Below are 21,091 nucleotides of genomic sequence, written 5' to 3'. Positions count from 1 at the left end.
TATAATTTGCAATTATATTGATGCCATTCTTAACATACACAGATATGATATAAACATCAATATAATTAATATATTGTATGCTTTTTTTTGCTTTCTTTGAGTGTACACAATGGTATAACAGTATTTTCATACAGAGAATCTATTTTACTATAAAGTCTAGTAATGCAGTAATGTTTTGTACAATAGGATCAATTTGAGTTCATAAACTGTAAAATCTGTGATGATGGAATAGAGAGAACAGGACCATGAGTTAATGTAGATCAATTTGGATATAATTAAATTCTAAACTTTATTAGCTCTATTATAAGTGTCATTTGATGGCTAAATAAGAACAACATGGACATAATAATGTAATGCATTCATACACGAAATCAAACTGGATGTAGGCCTGTTTCTTCAGTTCTAATGACATTAGTTTATACAGGGCTGATCATAGAAAAGGATATAAATACTATTTTTCTTCATTTCATTTTCAACATTTCCAAAGTTTCTGTTTTTCTCTACGATAATATCTAGTCTACTTGGGTGTCGGGTGGCACAGTGGTAACATGCTTGCCTTTCACCTAGGCCGCCGAGGTTTGATTCCCCAATCAGACTCGAAAAGGTATGGGGTCAACTGCCCAATCCTGTGGGTTTTCCCCGGGTACTCCGGTTTCCTCCCACAGTAAGACCCCTCGCGTGCTTCAATCTAGGCCAACAAGCGTGCTTAATATAAATTGATATACCCGGTAACTTTTTTGCAATTGTTGTGAAATAAATAAAGTTTATATTAATATATAGTCTACTCGTAAATAATGTATATAAATTGCCATATCATTCATCGTTACACGACTTCAATGAAATTTTAAATAAGAGACCTGTAGTAATACTTGATTAAGTCCTGACTTGACCGCAGTATCATGGTATTAAATGTTAAATCGTCTACAATTACTGCCCTATCAATGGTCAGGTTTAATATTGTCAGGGTCATATTTCAGGGAACTTTTGGCAGATTTTCAAAATTACCTGGATCTTCATAGGCTAGACTAGCAAATTTAAATTGTGAGCATATTGAAATACCATTTAGTCAATAAAGCTAATCACCATTTTTGTACATAACAAAATATGCAAATCAGAACAAAATTAATGATTCAGGAATGAGCAACTAATTTTGATATGTCTAACTGACAATACCTAAAATATATATGTTACAGTAATTCAGGATTGAGGATATATCTAATTTCTTAAGTTAAATTGTTTTATTGATCGCGGGTCTGATAAAAATAAAGACTTACAGAGAGGATCTGACAAGAGTGTTTGTGCAAATTTACAAAATAAGTTTAAGATGTCATATGAAATTAATAAATGAGCAAGTTTATAACATAACATGACCAATTGTGTTATTTCATTTTTTCTAGAATGGAAATATAACACAGCAAACAGTCTAAATTTTATAATACAAATAAATTATCAGATTAATGATTAATTAACTTTCATATCCATTTATAATTAAACAAGCATGGATAAAAAAGCAATAAGGTTCATGTATACTGTACGATACTTTAGTCTGTTGCAAGCTTCAAAGTCTTCTCGAGTTCAAAACGACTTTTTATAGGTGGGGACAATTTACTTTAATTACATGTGAGAGGTCATTAGAGGATATAAGACTTGATGTTCAGTCTGTATTTTTATTATTTATTTAGAACAAATACTCTCCTGGCTGACCCCCTCCTACCTTCAAGTTCATTATGACAATGCTAACCTTAAAATTCACTGGTGGTATGTGATAGAAATATAGCATAAATGAATGCAGATATGATCAGGGCATCCAGTTGACCCTTGACTTTTAGCAGTTTCAGGAGTCAAATAACTATTTCTGAGCAATCTGAAGGGTCAAAACATATGTCAAATAGACATTTCCCTTCAAACCCAAGAGTCAGATCTCAATTTGGGGAGTCAAAAACATACTCTCAAGAGTCTACTGGATGCCCTGTATGATTACTAAAGGGAACATGGCAGGTGACTCAAAATTGCAGTTCCAATCGACATAATGACAGCAAGTAGGGTGACATATCAGGAAGAGTATTACAATGACATTTCTGCATTAAAATTTATTTTGATTTTAAAATGCATAACAGGCAGAAAATATTGGGTAAATATTGACTTGAATCTTCACTTGAATCTGCATGATGTAATAAAGGTAGGGAACAGACATCAATTAAAATTATGTAAGCAATACAGGTAAATGTGACACACAACTTTCTTGAATTTTCAATAAGGATATTGGACTCAATCAAAATTTCAAACATCAGAAAAAGTACAGCTAAATATAGACATAAAATAATAAATATATCTGCAGACCAATTTGTATGAGCAACCGTGGGCCGACAAGTCACACCTGCATTAATTTTTGGAATTGTTATTTCTGATGGACTTACTGTATTGCCAATAAAATAAATAATATCAGTAGTACGGTTCAATTACTTTTTCAAAATATGTTTATGGACTTTTTTTTTACTTGAGAAAATGAAACCGACGTCGATGGGTCAGATTTCATGGTCAATTTGACCCCAGAAATGTTTACATTTCGTCAGCTTCCTAAGAAGTTGCTTTACAAAATTATATTGTACCCAGAGCGCTAATTTCTCTGCTAGTCGATCTCTTTCACTGACGCTGTGCAATCTTGGTCGGTCTTTGACAGGAGGAGAGTTCATCCTGATGCTAGCTGAATAATACATGGTACATTCTTGTGTATTAACAACTAAAACTGAAACAGGAAATGCTAACTTTGTCCTACTTTCTTATTTCCGGTTTGTAATGATAGTTCCGCAGTAACAGTGTAAAATCGTTGCCACGGTTACCGCGTCTCGTAGTAATACACGCTGCTGCGTACTTTACAACAGAATGCACGTGTGCATATCCCTTGGACGTATAAATATCAGCGTAGAATGATTGTACAGAGAAAAGTATGTGTGTTACGTTCTAGATACATTGTTTACAAACGGTATATCGATTAAAACACATACATGTACAATGTAACAATTGTGAAAAACATTGTTCTACATTTAGAGTGGCGGTTCAATTAAAGTTATTAATTAATACCGGCCCATTAATACGACCGTGCCATGACTGCCTGACATTACATAGAGTGTTAACGCCAGAATTGACATGTTCATGAGTAAAGACAACTGCATTAAACAGCGCTTAACAGTGTGCTACACATATACGTATAGTATGACTTGACGTGCTATATAAAATTGTAGTAGGACAACTCACAAATATAAACAAATAAAAATAGCCACCTGTATCACTCGTTCCAAGCGATGGTCACGATCTTCAAGTGACATTTGTCCTGCTTGAAGCACCTCAGAACTGGCAATCGAGGGTCCCCCACATGTGCAAGAAATGTGTCATAGAAATCCCCACAACAGCTGTCAGGTAAGCCCCACCTTCCTACGTAAGTCAGGAAGACCCGTCAATATTCCGAGTTATCTCCTATCGGCGAATATCCCAGGTGGCGTAGATAGGTAGAACTTTACTGATCTGCAGGTCTGTGCATGCCGACAATGCCAGCGGGACAAATGTATATATTTACCTACTATGGGACCTTTAACGAGAGCCAATACACAACTACTAATTAAATACACCGCTTTCACTTAGTCAATCTCTGTACCATTAGTTTTTCTCAATTACAAGCCAATCCATATTTGGTGCGTGTGTGTATGTGTATTGTACTCAATCACTTGAGTCAAGCGAGGTAGGCATGAGGATGGAAACAAGTAATACACATAACTTCAAACGCATTTTAAAATGCATTTTCTGATAAAATAAATCTTGATATTATGAATTGTTTGATTAAAATTGAAAACAACGCCTCCATTGACCTTTGTTTTTATTCAACACGCACGTTTTTGTTGTGGAGCACTGATGCACGCACCGTGCATTTCTTATCGCAGATACAATTCACCACTTATGTTTTTATCGATTTTATATATATAGGTAAAATTTGTGTCCCTTGAAAAGTCCTCCACAATTGGGAGCCAGCTTTACGATCGAGACTTTTATTAACTGATAAGGATTTCCAAAATAATCAATATAAATCAAAATAAGCTGAAAAATCAGCGGTGACCCCACCAAGCTAGATTAACAACAGGTTGTCAATATATGTAGACCCCTTTATTACAAAACCTTCTGTACAATATTGTAGTTATTTCATCTCGCATGTGTGTATTGGTCCCGGATATGTATTGAGGATTACATTTCGTAGTCCTAAAATCTCCCGATATTAATCTTACACGATAATCGCCTGTGTACAGCATAATAACGAATGTTGGTTTACCCAATATAGCAGTATAGATTTCTCTATGTAATTAACTATTTAAAATTCCATATTCGAGAGAATGTTCTTGTAGTCAGCGCTAGTCATTGTATTACCTGTTTATACAGAACGGGAGTGTGAGAAATATTGGTGGCACAGGCGTTTTGTGTCGATCCTGGAATATCTTATTTTGCTATCTGCTGAATTCCTGTGATGATTTTGTTGTATCCATGAAAAATATTCTTTTATCAGTGAAATGAAAATACAATTGTAGATCGATTGAAAGATTTCTATCATTCAGGTAAAAAATAGATCAATTGAAAGATTTCTATCATTTAGAAATGGAAAGTGTCTTCACATTTCCATATGTCATGTCCTATTCAGTTACAGCAGCACGCGCTTTATGATTTACATACATGTATAAAAGTTGCTTGCTTAGAAGAAACAATCAGTCCTAGTCATAACTCATAGTGTTGTTTAGTAAATTTATTTACGTTACTAGCCCGATATTTGTCCGCCAAAATGCATAAAGCCTGGTTTGGGAGATAGAGACGAATGGGACCTGTACATTTCTAGTATTATTTTATGAATTATTCAGTACATGTACCACTAGGCGTAAATGAACCTTTGTCTACATTTTTTTTTATTTCACTCCTGGTAATGAAAATATAGAAATAGTCGTTTTATATTAGAGTATCCCTCCTATGTGAATTATGAAAGGAATTCGACTAATAAACCTCTGTCGAATATATATTTATCCGGAAAACTTGTCAGTAATAACGTTTTTAAGGTACAAAAGACAACTTTCCGGTCAGATTTTCAATCTCCCCGCATACAATATTCCCAAGATGTTAATTGATTACGACGATGTTCCGGGACATCTGCTTGTTATTCGGTAATAAAAAGGCCTCGGTGTAAATTATATTAGCCCGGCCTGCGGTCACTATGTACTGGTCCAGGGTCGATTAAAGTCATTATTACGGACTTAATAATTAATCATGATTTGCGTAACAAATCTCGTAACGGAATAAACATTTGGAATATATTGTTTAGATTAATTATGTCTTCATGGCGTTTTGCATCCAGCTCATACTGATTTTACAGTACCGAAGTGTGTAAGAGTTACTTCCCTTATTGAAAGTGAAAAAGTTACACACTTGTAACGTTTGTCTTGAAGCTTGAAGCATTGCTGGGTAAATAAAATGCGTTTAGAAACGCAAAATAAAACTATATTTGAAGCAGCTGGTTTAGCATATGTAAATGCATCAAATACGTATTTCACCAAAATAAATATAGGTCAAACATTTCGTTCAGTAGCTCGTGAGGCATCTTCGCTAGCCAAGGCTTCTGATTACGCTTCACTCCACGAACTTAGCGAAGATGCTTGTAAGGAAAATCACACGACTCCCCAATCAAATTTATAGGTCTAGTTGGTATTATTTTGAAATGAAATAAAGCTATTTTGAGATTGTGTTTATCCCTTTATAGGGGAACTATTACCGTTCGGAGTTACTCTACGTGTGTTTAACGTAGGGGTGTCTTGGATCAGTCAGATCATTATGACTTGCGGAGGTTAACTACACCGATTTGTACATGGTTGCGATGTTGCAATGAATTTCGTCCTCTCTAAAATATCAGTTAAGTCCACGTCTTAATGAAAAGTAGTGAACTAAAAGCTGCCTAACGCAAATGAAAAATTCGGAAATATATTACGGTCTATTTTCACTTCCGAAAAGTACTCCTTAACTCGATCCGCCCAAAACACTAAATTCAGATTCTCGTTCTCGTTGATCACGTGTCCAAGGTAAATAGTGATTACGTTGGCTGTGGCTGTTTGCTTTCAACAATTCAAACGTATATTTGATCAAAATATATTTTTCAATGTTGTCGTAGAGGCGGCGTTCAAAATGTATGGACCATATGAAATATGGGGTTCATGAGAAATAAGCTATTATGCATCTTCCCCGATTAGCCGGTACCCGAGTTTTTAGGTATTGCCGGCCAGGGTTTTGAAGAATCATGATATAGTTTTTACCATTATTTCCCATAATGTTCTTAACCCTTGTGGCCTGAACACACATACATAGTCGTACTATTTCGTGTCCTTGTCTTGTGTGGCAAACGTTTATACAATCAGTCATTCCGCTAAGCTTTGTAAATAATAGGACTGCTGAGTCGCAGATCCAGCCAAACTTGGCACGCTTCCCCACTTCCTACAATGGATTGCAAATCCAGTCTGGAGCTTTTGTGATTGAACCAGCTAAAACAAAGACTCCCACGGAAATTTTTACTTTGTGGCAACCAACTATGGAATAATATGATAGTTTGTAGACAAATACAATATTCCATCATATATTTTGGATGAATAACTATTTTGTCGAAGTCACCTACAAAACCACAGATCGCGGATCGTGCATCACGGCAAAGAAAATATCAGTTATCTTTATTCTTCAGACCAGCATTTCACGGTCTTCTAACATTTATCAAACAGCTTTCGCGAAACATTTTCTGTAAACGATTTGGAAGGAAATCGTTTAATTATAGTTATGCTGTTATGTGTATGTAACAAGCACTTGCCATCTTTGCCCATGTTCGATGTGATTTTCTTCAATAATAACAATTTTTGTCAAATTTTCGTCATGCATATTATGCAGAGCTACCAAATTGTAATTTGTAAAACTGACCGAAATTAGTCATAGTTTATGATTAAAACACACTCTCTTTGGTGAGACACTGAATTGCCTGGACACATGGCGCGCCAATATATCACGTAATCTTCAAGAGTAGGTAAAGCAGCTGACAACACTAATACATTGGCTAAAGCAGGACACTACTTCATTCAGAAACCTGTATAGTGGCCAGAGATCTCTACTTTGAGAAAGATCTACCAAACGCAGACATTTAAAAGCGTGGATTTTATTGGGATTTAAATTTGACAATTTAGATTAAATTGTGATAAATCTCGTGTTAAATGCCCAGACAATATCAGAACATTAACACTTCGGTCAGAAACGGCGAATTCCAGATAAATATCGCGGTCACTTGTGGCCCAGAAAACATCAATGAAAAATAGATATAAGCTAGATATACGCCAACCCACAGTTGTTTGGAATTCAAAGGCAATTTTAAAAAATTACCACTACATTCTGTGATGGACTTCGCAGTCTTGGTATATAATTATAAACAACTGGTGGCAAATCTGCAAGACAGCAATACAATATTTTCTATGGTTTTTAATCATCCTTTTACAATAGCTATGATTTTGTTTTGAAATGCCATACAAACTATTGTTATAACAGACCGTATATCATGAGCGATATACACTATAGCTTGTGTATATGGATACATAACAGTCATTGCTAATTCCCGATCATCAGTAAAAGTTATATTGACATTATTCAAACTTACTTGTTATTCTCGTATATCAACATGCACGACTAGCATGGCAGCTTTAAATCCGGATTATGTACGTAGTCGTAAGGATTTATCAGGATTGGGGAATCATGATATATACATTTAAACGTCTGATAGTTTCGTTATAATTCACATAACACCACGGATTATTTCACTCGGTAATACGAGTACTTCATGGAATTAAACTTCACTTAAAAACATGAGTGTTAAATGTGCACAAATTTTATTTTCATAAAGTCTTACTAAGGTTTTGCATCGTTCACTAGACAACAAAGCGCAAAGATCCACCAACCAAGCAAAATAGAAAAATAAATGGCATGTGTATGCATGCGCCTGCTTTGAAAGGCTATAGATGACAAAATGCTTAATCTGTTGCTGATAAGTTTGTAGAGAAAAAAGAGAAGCAAAAATGAAAAGTCTGGCTTTGATTTGAAGTGGAACACATTTGTAACGTAACGTAATACAGTAGTCCCTGAAGGGCTACAAAATGAGGTGTCCCAACTTCGGTGTTTGTCTTGTGTCGCTATTGTATGATATACCCAAAAGAACAGCCAGAATAGCAATACACAAAACAAATATAAGACTATTGAAATTTGGTTAATGCCAATTTACTCGATCAATAGGCCTCGATCGATTGTATGGGACCGAGTCGTGACAAATGATAAACCTTGCCAGGTTCGTCCTTGTCGTCAGCCGGATAATAAAAACAGCATTTTAACTTACTGATCCGGCCTCAAATTCACTCCCAAAATAATGATTTTTAAAGATTAGCAAACGGTTAGTAAAATGCGACACGTCTTTATGTGATTTAAAGCTTGAAATGCACCATCCCCAAAAAATTTACTTACCCCTAGATTAGCAGACGCTATATTCTTCGTCACCAAGTTCGTACAGATAATGTCACCTCCAAAACTGAAGAGCGCATGACAGGTGTGTGTATAACGGTTAATTTGATTGGCTGCTTATTTCGAACGATGTGGTTTTGTTTTTAATATAAATATGTACTTTTAAGATACTATAGCTTTATATATATAATTTCTCGTAAGTACATATATACTTTATTCAATCATGAACACATATTCGTTATTTAGACCATGGTCAGTGTTATCACTGCCTAAACATGTCAAGACCTGTATAAAACTATCGACCAATCATAAATCGTTTCACAAACCGGCACTGGGCGCGATAGATAAACAAATATGGCGACTACCAAGAAGGATACACCCATTCCTGCGCTTCGTGTTAGTCAGGTTTGTAAGATCTGCTTGATATATACTAGTTTTTTAATCCCATCCACTCATACCTAATATGATGTTGTAAATGATATATGCACTGTCAAAGCATCAATATTGCTCAATACACCGGAAAACAGTATTTTGTTCCATTCAATTATGGAACACGTGTCGTGTGTTGTACAGTTTAATACACAGTTGTTACATACAGTAGAGCTGTACTTTCCTGATATATTGGGTTTACTCAGGCTCCAGCAACAGATCAGGGAGGCAAAGCATATAGCGGACAGGCATCTGACGTATGGAGATCTTTCTGTATAAACGTCACACCGTGACACGTGTGCAAACTCTGACTATATACCCGTATACAGTACAGTATGTACAAGAGTTCTGGTCTGTGCAGACGACCACAGTCGTCTACATGTATCTGTCAGAATATATCAAGTCTGTTTCCAGGACCATAGGAAACTTGAACTAAGTTTTCTAGGTACATGTGCATGTTAACAAGGTTAATTTTGTTTGTGCAAGGAGTGGGGGAAATGAAAGTTTAGAGGTTTTGTTAATCCTGTAATAGGAAGTAGTGATGAAAATGTGATGTACAGTAGTTACACACTTGACTTTCACCTAGATGGCCGGGTTGGATTCCCTATCGGACACGGATAGGTATGGGGTCGCCTGCTCACATAGGTTTTCTAGGATACTCTGGTTTCCTCCCATACTAAGACCCCTGGCATGCTTTCATCCGTGCCAACATGAGTGATTGATATTAGTTCATATCACTTGTTTTGCAATTGTTGTAAAATACATTAAGTTTACATTTACTAAGTCTTTTACAATATAAAGGCATTAGTTTACACTTTGAGTGGTCAATGGCACCAAATTTATGATGGGAAGGAGTTGTGAAAAGTATAATACTCTTACTAGAACCAGTCCAAAAGGAAATTCCCACTGGCCTCAGTGATCTTTTTAGGGTCGATTTGGGGCCGAATTTCGGCCCCTTCCCCTAGAGAAATTTTGTTGTATTTTCCCAATTTCTTGCTCATATTTTCCCATTCAGAAAATATCCCTTCATATTAATTGGTATATCACAAGAAATTTTCAACACCGGTGTTCTCGTTCTATGTTGGTCGCGTTCGATAACGCAAATTCCCGTGCTTTCTGTTTCCGTGTCTGAAACGATGTCGTTTTCCTCAATGTTTCAAATCGAGCGCACCGCGAAAGTCTGTGTCGATCGAGTGTTTTAATCGCACATGTGTCTCACATATGCTATGACAAGCGCTTGAAAGTTTAAGATCATGTAAACAAGAGTCGCACAACACGAAGTATTATGTCAAAAGACTGACAAAAAAGATAGGAAAGGCCTTACGAAAGTGAGTGACTTCTTCAAAAAGTCTTCTGGCGGCGATATACCAAACAACCCGTCAACCAATGAATCATCATCCAACATTGAATCTGTTTTATCAACCGTCCAGACGGAATGTTTACCCGTAGCAAACGTCAATGTACATGTAACCCGCGACGAAAATCTGGTATTAACTTTATCGGGGAAAAAGAGGAGCAGCGTCGATAGATGAACATTTAATGCTGCCAAATATGGATCTTCCTTCTCTTGTCTTTATCACAGTAGTGTGACATGTGGCTACATGTGCAAGTACTGAGAATTGTTTGAGAATTGTTTATTTTTTGGTGCACATTTGAGTTGTAAGCCATTTGTTACAAAAGGGTATAAAACTTGGGACACATCCTTCAAGAAAATTGAAAAAACATGACAACTGGCCTGGACTCTTTGGTGGACATGTTCAAGGGGCAAAAAACAAGGAAAATGGCCCTTTAGATAGCTATTAATAATCATTAGGCCAGATGAATGTTGAAAATTTAACAGATAAATAAATATATGGACGTGTTATTGACTTTTTTTTTCATTTAAAACCAACACCAAATTTTCCCAATTGGGGAAAAATGCCGCTGTATTTTCCCAATTGAAAAGGTACAGGCCCCTGTAAAAAAGGATGAAAAAATCACTGGGCCTCATGAGCTAGTACTCATATAAGGTGACAACTCCACTATTATAATATTCTTAACAAGATTTAGTTTGTATGCATCTTAGATGTTTGTCCTGATGAAGAGTGAAAAAAATGACACCCTGAAGGATAAACTACCTTAATTCTGTTTCAAATATTTCAATTATCAAAAAAATTGGGTAAGAAACCAAAGAGAGAAATATTGAGTTTTTTGTATGTGTGTGATATATGAGTTAGTGTGCATATATATATATGTATTCATGTTCAGGTAATATATATATGTATATGATATTATCATGTTATGAGTTATCGACCAAACAGATAACAATATTGTTTGTTCAATTTTTTTGTACAATGCTTATCTACTCAACTTATGTAACTGCTACATCTGTATGTCTGTATTTTTAACTTACTTGTGTCTTGATAAAGGGGCAGATTGCCTCGGAAATTATATATATATAAATGTAACTACAGATAAAACAGGCCCAGTCTTGAATATATATCTGTCCTATTTTGCAGTAACTGATAATTATAAAGGTTCATATTAAAATACAAGTTATATATATAATATAATTATACAAGACTGAAAATATCAGTCACTTTCCCGTGCATGCTTGGAACAAAAGATGTATAGAAAGAGTTGTCCCCCTTCACTGATTTTGTGTTATCCTTATTGATTGTTTCAGCTGGATGCTGCAGAACTTGACAATGAGGTTGTCTCCCTTGTCAAGAGTCAGTTGATGCAGTTGTTTAAATACCACCAGGTAAAAATTTGATTTTATCTTTTATAAATTATTTAAAAAATAAAAGTATGACAAAACACTTTTTGTTGGGATAAATGTTATACAGAATGTACCAGACTTACTTATTTGAGACACAAGGTAAAAACTCTACTGTGATAATCCACAGCTCTATCTCCTGAGCATGCTCTGTCAGCTGAGTGACAGAAGTATTTAAAACTTTGCACAAGCCACACTGACCCAATCTTTCAGACTAGGCTAGTGAGGGGGTAAGTTTGTTGGGATAAATGTTATACAGAATGTACCAGACTTACTTATTTGAGACACAAGGTAAAAACTCTACTGTGATAATCCACAGCTCTATCTCCTGAGCATGCTCTGTCAGCTGAGTGACAGAAGTATTTAAAACTTTGCACAAGCCACACTGACCCAATCTTTCAGATGAGTGACAGAGACCATTATATTTAACTATATGTACAAGCCACACTGACCCACTCCATCAGCTGAGTGACAGAGACCATTATATTTAACTATGTACAAGCCACACTGACCCACTTTGTCAACTGAGTGACAGAGACCATCCATTATATTTAACTACATATGTACAAGCCACACTGACCCACTCCATCAGCTGAGTGACAGAGACCATTATATTTAACTATGTACAAGCCACACTGACCCACTCCATCAGCTGAGTGACAGAGACCATTATATTTAACTATGTACAAGCCACACTGACCCACTCCATCAGCTGAGTGACAGAGACCATTATATTTAACTATGTACAAGCCACACTGACCCACTCCCATCAGCTGAGTGACAGAGACCATTATATTTAACTATGTACAAGCCACACTGACCCACTTTGTCAGCTGAGTGATAGAGACCGTATTTAATACGTGGACTGCCACAAGTCACACGACCCACCCCGTTCCGCTGAGTGACAGAGACCATTATATTTAACTATGTACAAGCCACACTGACCCACTCCCATCAGCTGAGTGACAGAGACCATTATATTTAACTATGTACAAGCCACACTGACCCACTTTGTCAGCTGAGTGATAGAGACTGTATTTAATACTGTGACTGCCACAAGTCAAACCGACCCACCCCGTTCGCTGAGTGACAGAGACCATTAAATTTAACACAATGTACAAGCCCAACCTTACCTGCTCTGTCAGCTGAGTGACAGAGACCATTATATTTAACACTATGTACAAGCCCCACAGACCCACTCTGTCGGCTGAGTTCAAGCCACAACAATCTGTTCCTTTTACTCTATACTGTTCAATGCTTTCCCACTACAATAGTAATGGCTAGGTAATATATGACACTATGTTGTTTATTTTGATCATTCTGTAAAAATATCTGCATGTATACAATTGACAGTGTTTTGGAATTCGGATATTGAAACAGCACAGTTACAACAAAATCATTACATGTTTGATGGTGAACCCATATTGATATCTGTATATTTCTTTTGAATTTAAGACCAACACACTTGTAAAGTATGGGCCTGAAGTGGATGCACTTCTCAAAATCCTCATCTGGAAGGTAAGAAAATTTGAAACGCAGAATGAAGTTTGTTTGTTAAAAGGTATGTATGAAAGATACACAAGTGAACAGCTCTTTTACATATCATGGATACAGTATATGTAACCCTGATAAATACTAGTCGCAATATACCGCTCGGCTAGAGAGATCTTCTCTTAGCTCGATCGGTTGAGCGTAAGACTAGTAAGCCAGAGGTCCCAGTTTTGATCCCTAGCAGAAGCAGTGATTTAAATTTAATTAATCCTGTGCTCTGTTACATATATATAAGATATAAAACTGCATTATATAGCTGTATCATCCTTCTATGACTCGTCAGTGATGTTAGGGACATCACACAGCTGTTTTGTCCTTCTAGTACTTGTCAGTGATACAAGGGACATCACACAGCTGTTTTGTCCTTCTAGTACTTGTCAGTGATACAAGGGACATCACACAGCTGTTTTGTCCTTCTAGGACTTGTCAGTGATACAAGTTACATCACACAGCTGTTTTGTCCTTCTAGGACTTGTCAGTGATACAAGGGACATCACACAGCTGTTTTGTCCTTCAAGGACTTGTCAGTGATACAAGGGACATCACACAGCTGTTTTGTCCTTCTAGGACTTGTCAGTGATACAAGTTACATCACACAGCTGTTTTGTCCTTCTAGGACTTGTCAGTGATACAAGGGACATCACACAGCTGTTTTGTCCTTCTAGGACTTGTCAGTGATACAAGTTACATCATACAGCTGTTTTGTCCTTCTAGGACTTGTCAGTGATACAAGGGACATCACACAGCTGTTTTGTCCTTCTAGGACTTGTCAGTGATATGAGGGACATCATACAGCTGTTTCGTCCTTCTAGGACTTGTCAGTGATGTTAGGGACATCACACAGCTGTTTTGTCCTTCTAGGACTTGTCAGTGATACAAGTTACATCATACAGCTGTTTTGTCCTTCTAGGACTTGTCAGTGATACAAGGGACATCACACAGCTGTTTTGTCCTTCTAGGACTTGTCAGTGATGTTAGGGACATCACACAGCTGTTTTGTCCTTCTAGGACTTGTCAGTGATGTTAGGGACATCACACAGCTGTTTTGTCCTTCTAGGACTTGTCAGTGATGTTAGGGACATCACACAGCTGTTTTGTCCTTCTAGGACTTGTCAGTGATGTTAGGGACATCACACAGCTTGAAGTACTCACACAGCTAAATCAGCTGCTGTTACCCAAGAAAAAAGTCCCTTATGAAAGTGTCTCTGAGCTAGGTTTGTAGCTTTTTTCTTGAGTAATTAACATGACGTGGAATAGGTACTTCCTATATATATGAATAAAAAGTAATGTATTAAGACTTGAAACAAAGACCAAAAAATTCGCTCCTACTGAAAATAGAGTGATGTAGGTGTGAAAAAAGGCGGGAATTCCCCAGGTGAGGGTTCCCACATCAACTGTGAATATCAGTGTTACTGTCTTTCGAGTACCCATGTACTCTTAAATGCCATTAAACCTGTACAATGATAGAAATGTTCAGGTAGCTTTAATTTGATATAGATTACACATCACTTCAGAGGAAGGAGTCACTAGTATTAACATGTAGTCAATATTTAGTTGTGTGAGTCCTGAATACAGCTGGATCGAGATCTCTTGATTGTATACACATTCTTGTGATGAGAAAATAATTTCCCTGACAAGAACTGAGAACCTAGTGGTTAGAGACTGTAGAAGCCAGTATACAATGTACACATAATATTTAATGAAAAAAACATGGTACCTCATATATTCTTAAAGCACAAAATAAGCAATGTTCTGGTGAAATTGTCACACTTCAGAAGCGATCAAAATAAAATTATTTTCTTATGAATAAAAGATTTACAGTTTTGTTGTAAGAAGAAACCAATTTGAGTGGTTAAAGCCTTTTTATCGGGGTGTATATTATTACAACTGATCTTTGGGTAGCTGATCAACACTGGACATTTAAGCCTGTTACTGCTATGTATGTAAATATTATGGGTGGGCAGTGTACATAAGTATTTGTAAATTGAGCTTATATACAGGAGGCGACATATAGACTTGTCGTATATAAGTTAACACTTCTTGTGATATATAGCTATCCAATGGTGTAAAATTGTCACATGAATTGTCAGAGAGATCAGGTTCTGCAGCTGAACTCTGGGCAAGGCGGTGTGGTCTTATGATGACAATCAAAACTGACATTATACAGTCTCTAATGATCTATTGTAATTCAGTATGTTTTACTCTACTGACCATATATGGTGTCTGAAATGTTTAATATTGACTATAATGTCTCTATTGTTATAACTAAAACTGGTAACTTAGGACCAACTTGATGTTATGTATGGAAAAGGGGTTGGGTGCTGATTACATGTGTCAACAAAAGTGATAAAAAAAACTGTTTCAAATAATTCAGTGCATAAAACATAAATTTAAAGTCATACAAGATTGTGTGCAACAATAGCCTGGCATACAGGACCTGTATATTAGACCATTCTGTACAAATATATTTTTTATTGAAATGTTAAGTAATTAAATTTTCTCCATTCTGTGCCATATACTTATTTTGTAAAGATCCTGCTAGTTTGAATTGTCAGATGCATAAAGCCTTATTTTTTGGAGATCTAAAATCTAAATTAAATATATCTGAAATTAAATGGTGAAATAAATGCTTAAAATGTTCCTGAATCTAGTCATTGTTTCTAAAAATATACACTGTCCAGTATGGAGAATTGTATGTGATGATGTACACACTCATACATCTGTCTGTGTCATAATCTTATAATCAATCATACTGAATATTCGAAATGTGCAGCTTAAAATACAATCAAGCAGTGATAAAAATGACAGAAAACAGACAAATATTGAGGTCATTACAACACAAACTCATCACCAGATCAAACATAGTGTGATAGTATTATATATAGATATGTAAGGACCCCCAGCAATGTTTTATACACATGCTACTACAGGCTGTGACATCATCATTAACACCTGTGGCAAAAAGTATCTGTTTAATGAGATTATTTGTTTGATGCTATTTTGTAACTAATTAAAATTACCATGAGTATATATGACAAGTATACAATGTATGTGTATAAATAGTTTAGCTATGTGACACGCATAACTGTATGACCAGTTTACCTGTACAGATTACCTGTGTAACTAGTTTACCTGTGTGAGGTAAATTGAGTTAACATGTACAATCAACATGTATGGCAAGTTAATCTGATAACTAGTTAAGCTATATAACTAGTTAACCTGTATAACTACTTAATCTGTATAACTTGTTGACCTGTATAACTAGTTAAGATGTATAACAAGATAACTTTTATAACTTGTTAACCTGTATAACTAGTTAACCTGTATAACTGGGAACCCTAACTGTATAACTAGTTTGTCTGTAAAACTTGTTTACCTGTATAACTTGTTAACTTGTTTAACTTGTTAACCTGTATAACTGGGAACCCTAACTGTATAACTAGTTTGTCTGTAAAACTTGTTTACCTGTATAACTTGTTAACTTGTTTAACTTGTTAACCTGTATAACTAGTTAACCTATATTATTTGTTTACATGTATAACTGGGAACCCTAACTGTATAGCTAGTTAATCTGTAAAACTTGTTTACCTGTATAACTCAGTAATCTGTAAGATTTGTTTACCTGTATAACCAGTCATCTGTATTCCTTGTTTACGTTATAACTAGTTAACTTATATAACTAGTTAATCTTAGGAACTTAATTACCTGGCTATATGACAAGTTTACATGAATAGTTTGATGGGTATTTAATGCACATCAGGACATATTACAATGTATGCTAATTCTATATTTGTTGTTAAGGAATTAAGGAAATACTGGACAGAGACATATCCTCTCCCTATATAATACACACGGACAAGTTAAGGTGCATTACAAGGACCACAAGTGCCTCAGAATTCCTACCTGCTTACTGCTGACAGAACCATTCAACTTCCTCTGTAAAAAATAGTTCGTCATTTACATAAAATAAAATGCAATAATAATAAAAGTTTTAAATGACGACATCGGGAAAATGTAGTGAATAAAGAGAATTATTTGCCTTATTTATGTCAATGTTTTCTCTAGCTAAGAAGACATGCTATTTCCCCAAAATAAAAAGACATGTTCCCCATTTTGATGAAACCATTGTTATATTTTCACATTAACACTGGCACGTACAGACTGTTGTAAATTTAGATAGAAATATATTGTTAATGAAGTATACCATGGGAAAGACCCATTGTATCAAATCCTCAGATCTAGATACACATTATACCTATAATCAAGTCTAATTAATAATAAAAAATCAATTATAAACCATGTAGATATTAATTAGCTCTGTTCTATCATGTGTTCTAAGTACTGTACTTTAAACATGTGTATACCAGATAAAATCCTGTACTCAATATTATCTGTGTCAATGTTAATAAGACGTCCAGCAGAGCTTTATACAATTAATTTAGGCATATATAGATAGACAAATGTTTTCTCTGTCCTTCTAGCACACTTTGTATGTATTAAATGACAACAAAACATTGTTGCATGAATTCACCTTCCAAAATTATATTGATAACGATTTTAGAATTATGTGAATATCCGTCAGTAAATCTGCACGTACTCTTAAAATGAATCTGTAAAATCTGAAAGGGTAACAACTCTGCAAAAACTCATTTGAAAGGGAAACAACTCTGCAAAAACTCATATGAAAAGGGAAACAACTCTGCAAAACTCATATGAAAAGGGAAACAACTCTGCAAAAACTCATATGAAAAGGGAAATAACCCTGCAAAACTCATATGAAAAGGGAAATAACCCTGCAAAACTCATATGAATAGGGAAACAACTCTGCAAAAACTGATATGAAAAGGGAAATAACCCTGCACAAACTCATATGAGTGGGAAACAATTCAGACAGTGAAGAAGTTTGAGACTGAGCAACTTACTAGGTATAGTGATGTCAGATGTTCCAGTAATTATCGGGGCTTACATAGGGCAGACAGTGAATGACTGAATATTGACTTCCATGGACATTTCATATTTTATCTGGATTCCATCTGAGACTAACATATTATAGTATATATGGTAGGTTTTAATCTGAAATAGAATTTAATTTCTTTAAATAGGGTCAATTCACAACACAGATTTTTGAATGGAGAAAAAATACTAAAAAATCACAATCATATTACAGCTGTTAGTAGTCTTGATTATTGGCACTTTTTATAACAATAATTAAACTCAAAATTGTTATAAAACGAGTCCCTGTTTAGAGAATGATGTTATAAAGAAAATCACTGATCTTGGTAACCCTTCGCACGATTTGAACATTATCTTCTTTATAGCCTAAATTCATGGGTAGTCTCTTGGACGAATGTCGTATATTGATGTATATCATGACCTCACATGCCATTTGATGTTAACTTTGACATGAATACAATTTATGTATATCATGACCTTTGACCTGCTGGTCATACACCACATGTACCTATGGCAGTAAGCTAAGGAATCAGTACTTTGGTCCTATCAGACAAGCTTTGTGACAGTGTGTATAATGCTACTCGTCACAAACATTTCTACACCTTATCTGTCCACACCTTTTACAGGTGTAACTACAGGTACCAATATCAAACAGGTAATTCTGTATCTTTCAACAGGTATATGGTTATCCTGATTTCAGTCTCAATATAGCACATTAACGAGCTGTATGAACCATTCTAGGGAAATTAACATATAAGGGGCCACCCTTGCTACAGGTACTCGAGGTTAAACAGGCTATTCCGTAATTTTAAACAGGTACTCAGCAATCCTGATTTCAGTTTCAATATACAGTGCATTCTGCTTAATTGGGTTGCCTATTTGCGGGCCTTAATTTACCAAGTTAACCAATAAGCTGAATACATGTCGCCATCTTGGATTTGGTGCATAATGCTTATGTTATGACTTGGGTCGATTTTGGATGAAAAAATTTTCATTTATTGTTGATAATAAATGGTGTTTTTATTTGTGCTTTTACTAATGTCAGATTGTCAGATTACTATTGGACCATATGGTACTAAAATATAAAAACCCAATAAACGAAAGTGGAAGGTACTGTAGCACATTAATATATATATATATGTGGTATATAGACCAGGGAAATCTACATATAAGGGGCCACCCCAGGGATGTAACTGTTGTCATTGCAGACAAACACCAATTTAAATCCTCTTTTATGGATTATTAGGAGAATAATTACACACAATTTCTGACATCACCATTTAGGATGTTGTATTTAATCCATGCTTTATTTGTAAAATCAATATAGTAACATGATGATTACATCACATTCTCATTGATCAAACTGATCAAAATATGCTGAGTCGGCGAAGAACTGGTAATGGCTACCAGTACTGACATGATGCTGGTTCATAGGGTGGATATGTATCATATATGCTACATACCTATAGCTCAGATATACAAACACAAAAGCTTTGTATTTGAAGTTTATCACTGATTGTATTTAATACCATTGTTTTCCATCGATCAGTGATGCATTGTCTCATGAACAATCATTTATGGTGATGTCATGGATTTACTTGTCAAATGTGACATGATTTCACTGTCAAAATGTGTTTTTCCTTCATGTAGAGCTTTGCAATTGGCTTTCTGGACATTTTAGATAGGAGCATGGTAGACATGTGTGATAGGGGCCTTAATTGTGAAATGTCTGATACGGGTATGGTAGACATGTCTGATAGGTTCATGGTAGACATGTCTGATATGGGCATGGTAGACATGTCTGATAGGTTCATGGTAGACATGTCTGATAGGAGCATGGTAGACATGTCTGATAGGAGCATGGTAGACATGTCTGATAGGTTCATGGTAGACATGTCTGATAGGTTCATGGTAGACATGTCTGATAGGAGCATGGTAGACATGTCTGATAGGGGCCTTAATTGTGAAATGTCTGATACGGGCATGGTAGACATGTCTGATAGGAGCAATTTGGTAGACATGTCTGATAGGGGCCTTAATTGGGAACATGTCTAATAGGGGCCTTAATTGGGAATGTGTCTGATAGGGGCCTTAATTGAGAATGTGTCTGATAGGTCTGATGTAAATCTTTTTGTGTCAATCTTACATTTTGCAATCTAATTGGGTCAAAGGTCAATGCTTCATGTATAGTTTTAGTTGAAGGTTTATCATTTAATGGTCAGACACATGACCCCTGGACCAGTGTCCTAGTTTATTAATAAGTGTACATGGCTTATGTTTAGTCTCAATGTATATACACCCTTGTATTTTTACCCCTCCATTATCAGATGGGCTATTCAAATCACCCTTTGTCCATGGTGTGTCCATCATCTGTCCGTCGTACTATTAATCCTTGTAATGAATATTTCTTGAGAGATGGAAGGATATTTCTCAAACTTCATATGTTGTTTCATTGATCTCTATTTGTGTCCATTCAATTTTGAATCTGATCAGGAAAACAAAAAGACTAACATGCATGCTGGTGGCAATCTCTGATTTTAACTGTTGAAATTTGTCATCACTATTTCCAGAGAAGTACTGAAAGGATGTTTATCAAATGTGATTTGTAAGTGTTCCCTGGTTCCTACATGTGTCTATATTACAGAAGTAATTATAAAATGTTCAACAGGTTGCGATCTTGGATTTTATCAGTTGAAATTTATTTTCAATCTTTCTTAGAAAGTTCTTCTTCTCAGAACTTTCATACATCACAGAATTGTATCATTATATTGTGTCAAGGTTGCCTTGCATATCAAATGATGAAGAAGAAAGAAGGTAAAAGAAGAAAAAGATCAGCATTACTTA

At 35.6% G+C, this 21,091-nt stretch overlaps 2 protein-coding genes across 9 annotated transcripts in view; one reads left to right on the top strand and one right to left on the bottom strand.

The window, feature by feature from the left end:
- The window catches only part of LOC117345129 (rootletin-like), a 108,196-nt gene that overhangs the window by 80,667 nt on the left and 6,438 nt on the right, over positions 1–21,091 (bottom strand). For 4 of the 8 annotated variants that reach the window (XM_033908095.1, XM_033908096.1, XM_033908097.1 and 1 more), the window contains exon 2: positions 17,198–17,230. The exons of 2 other annotated variants lie outside the window; for them this stretch is intronic. In XM_033908095.1, the coding sequence (XP_033763986.1) occupies positions 17,198–17,230 (33 nt within the window). Of the gene's footprint in view, positions 1–2,609; positions 2,709–3,281; positions 3,438–17,197; positions 17,231–21,091 lie in introns of those variants that run through there. 2 more of the 8 variants (XM_033908102.1, XM_033908101.1) reach the window with 2 other exon arrangements.
- Positions 8,884–21,091, top strand: part of LOC117345131 (peroxisome biogenesis factor 2-like) — a 45,029-nt gene continuing 32,821 nt past the window's right edge. Inside the window, exons 1-3 of the mRNA XM_033908110.1 lie at positions 8,884–8,961; positions 11,651–11,728; positions 13,199–13,261. Of these exons, the coding sequence (XP_033764001.1) occupies positions 13,218–13,261 (44 nt within the window). The 5' untranslated portion in view covers positions 8,884–8,961; positions 11,651–11,728; positions 13,199–13,217. The remainder of the gene's footprint in view (positions 8,962–11,650; positions 11,729–13,198; positions 13,262–21,091) is intronic.

Source organism: Pecten maximus, chromosome 16, assembly GCF_902652985.1.
Source record: "Pecten maximus chromosome 16, xPecMax1.1, whole genome shotgun sequence".
NCBI classification, from domain to species: domain Eukaryota; kingdom Metazoa; phylum Mollusca; class Bivalvia; order Pectinida; family Pectinidae; genus Pecten; species Pecten maximus.
This window is presented reverse-complemented; position numbering and strand designations above follow the sequence as displayed.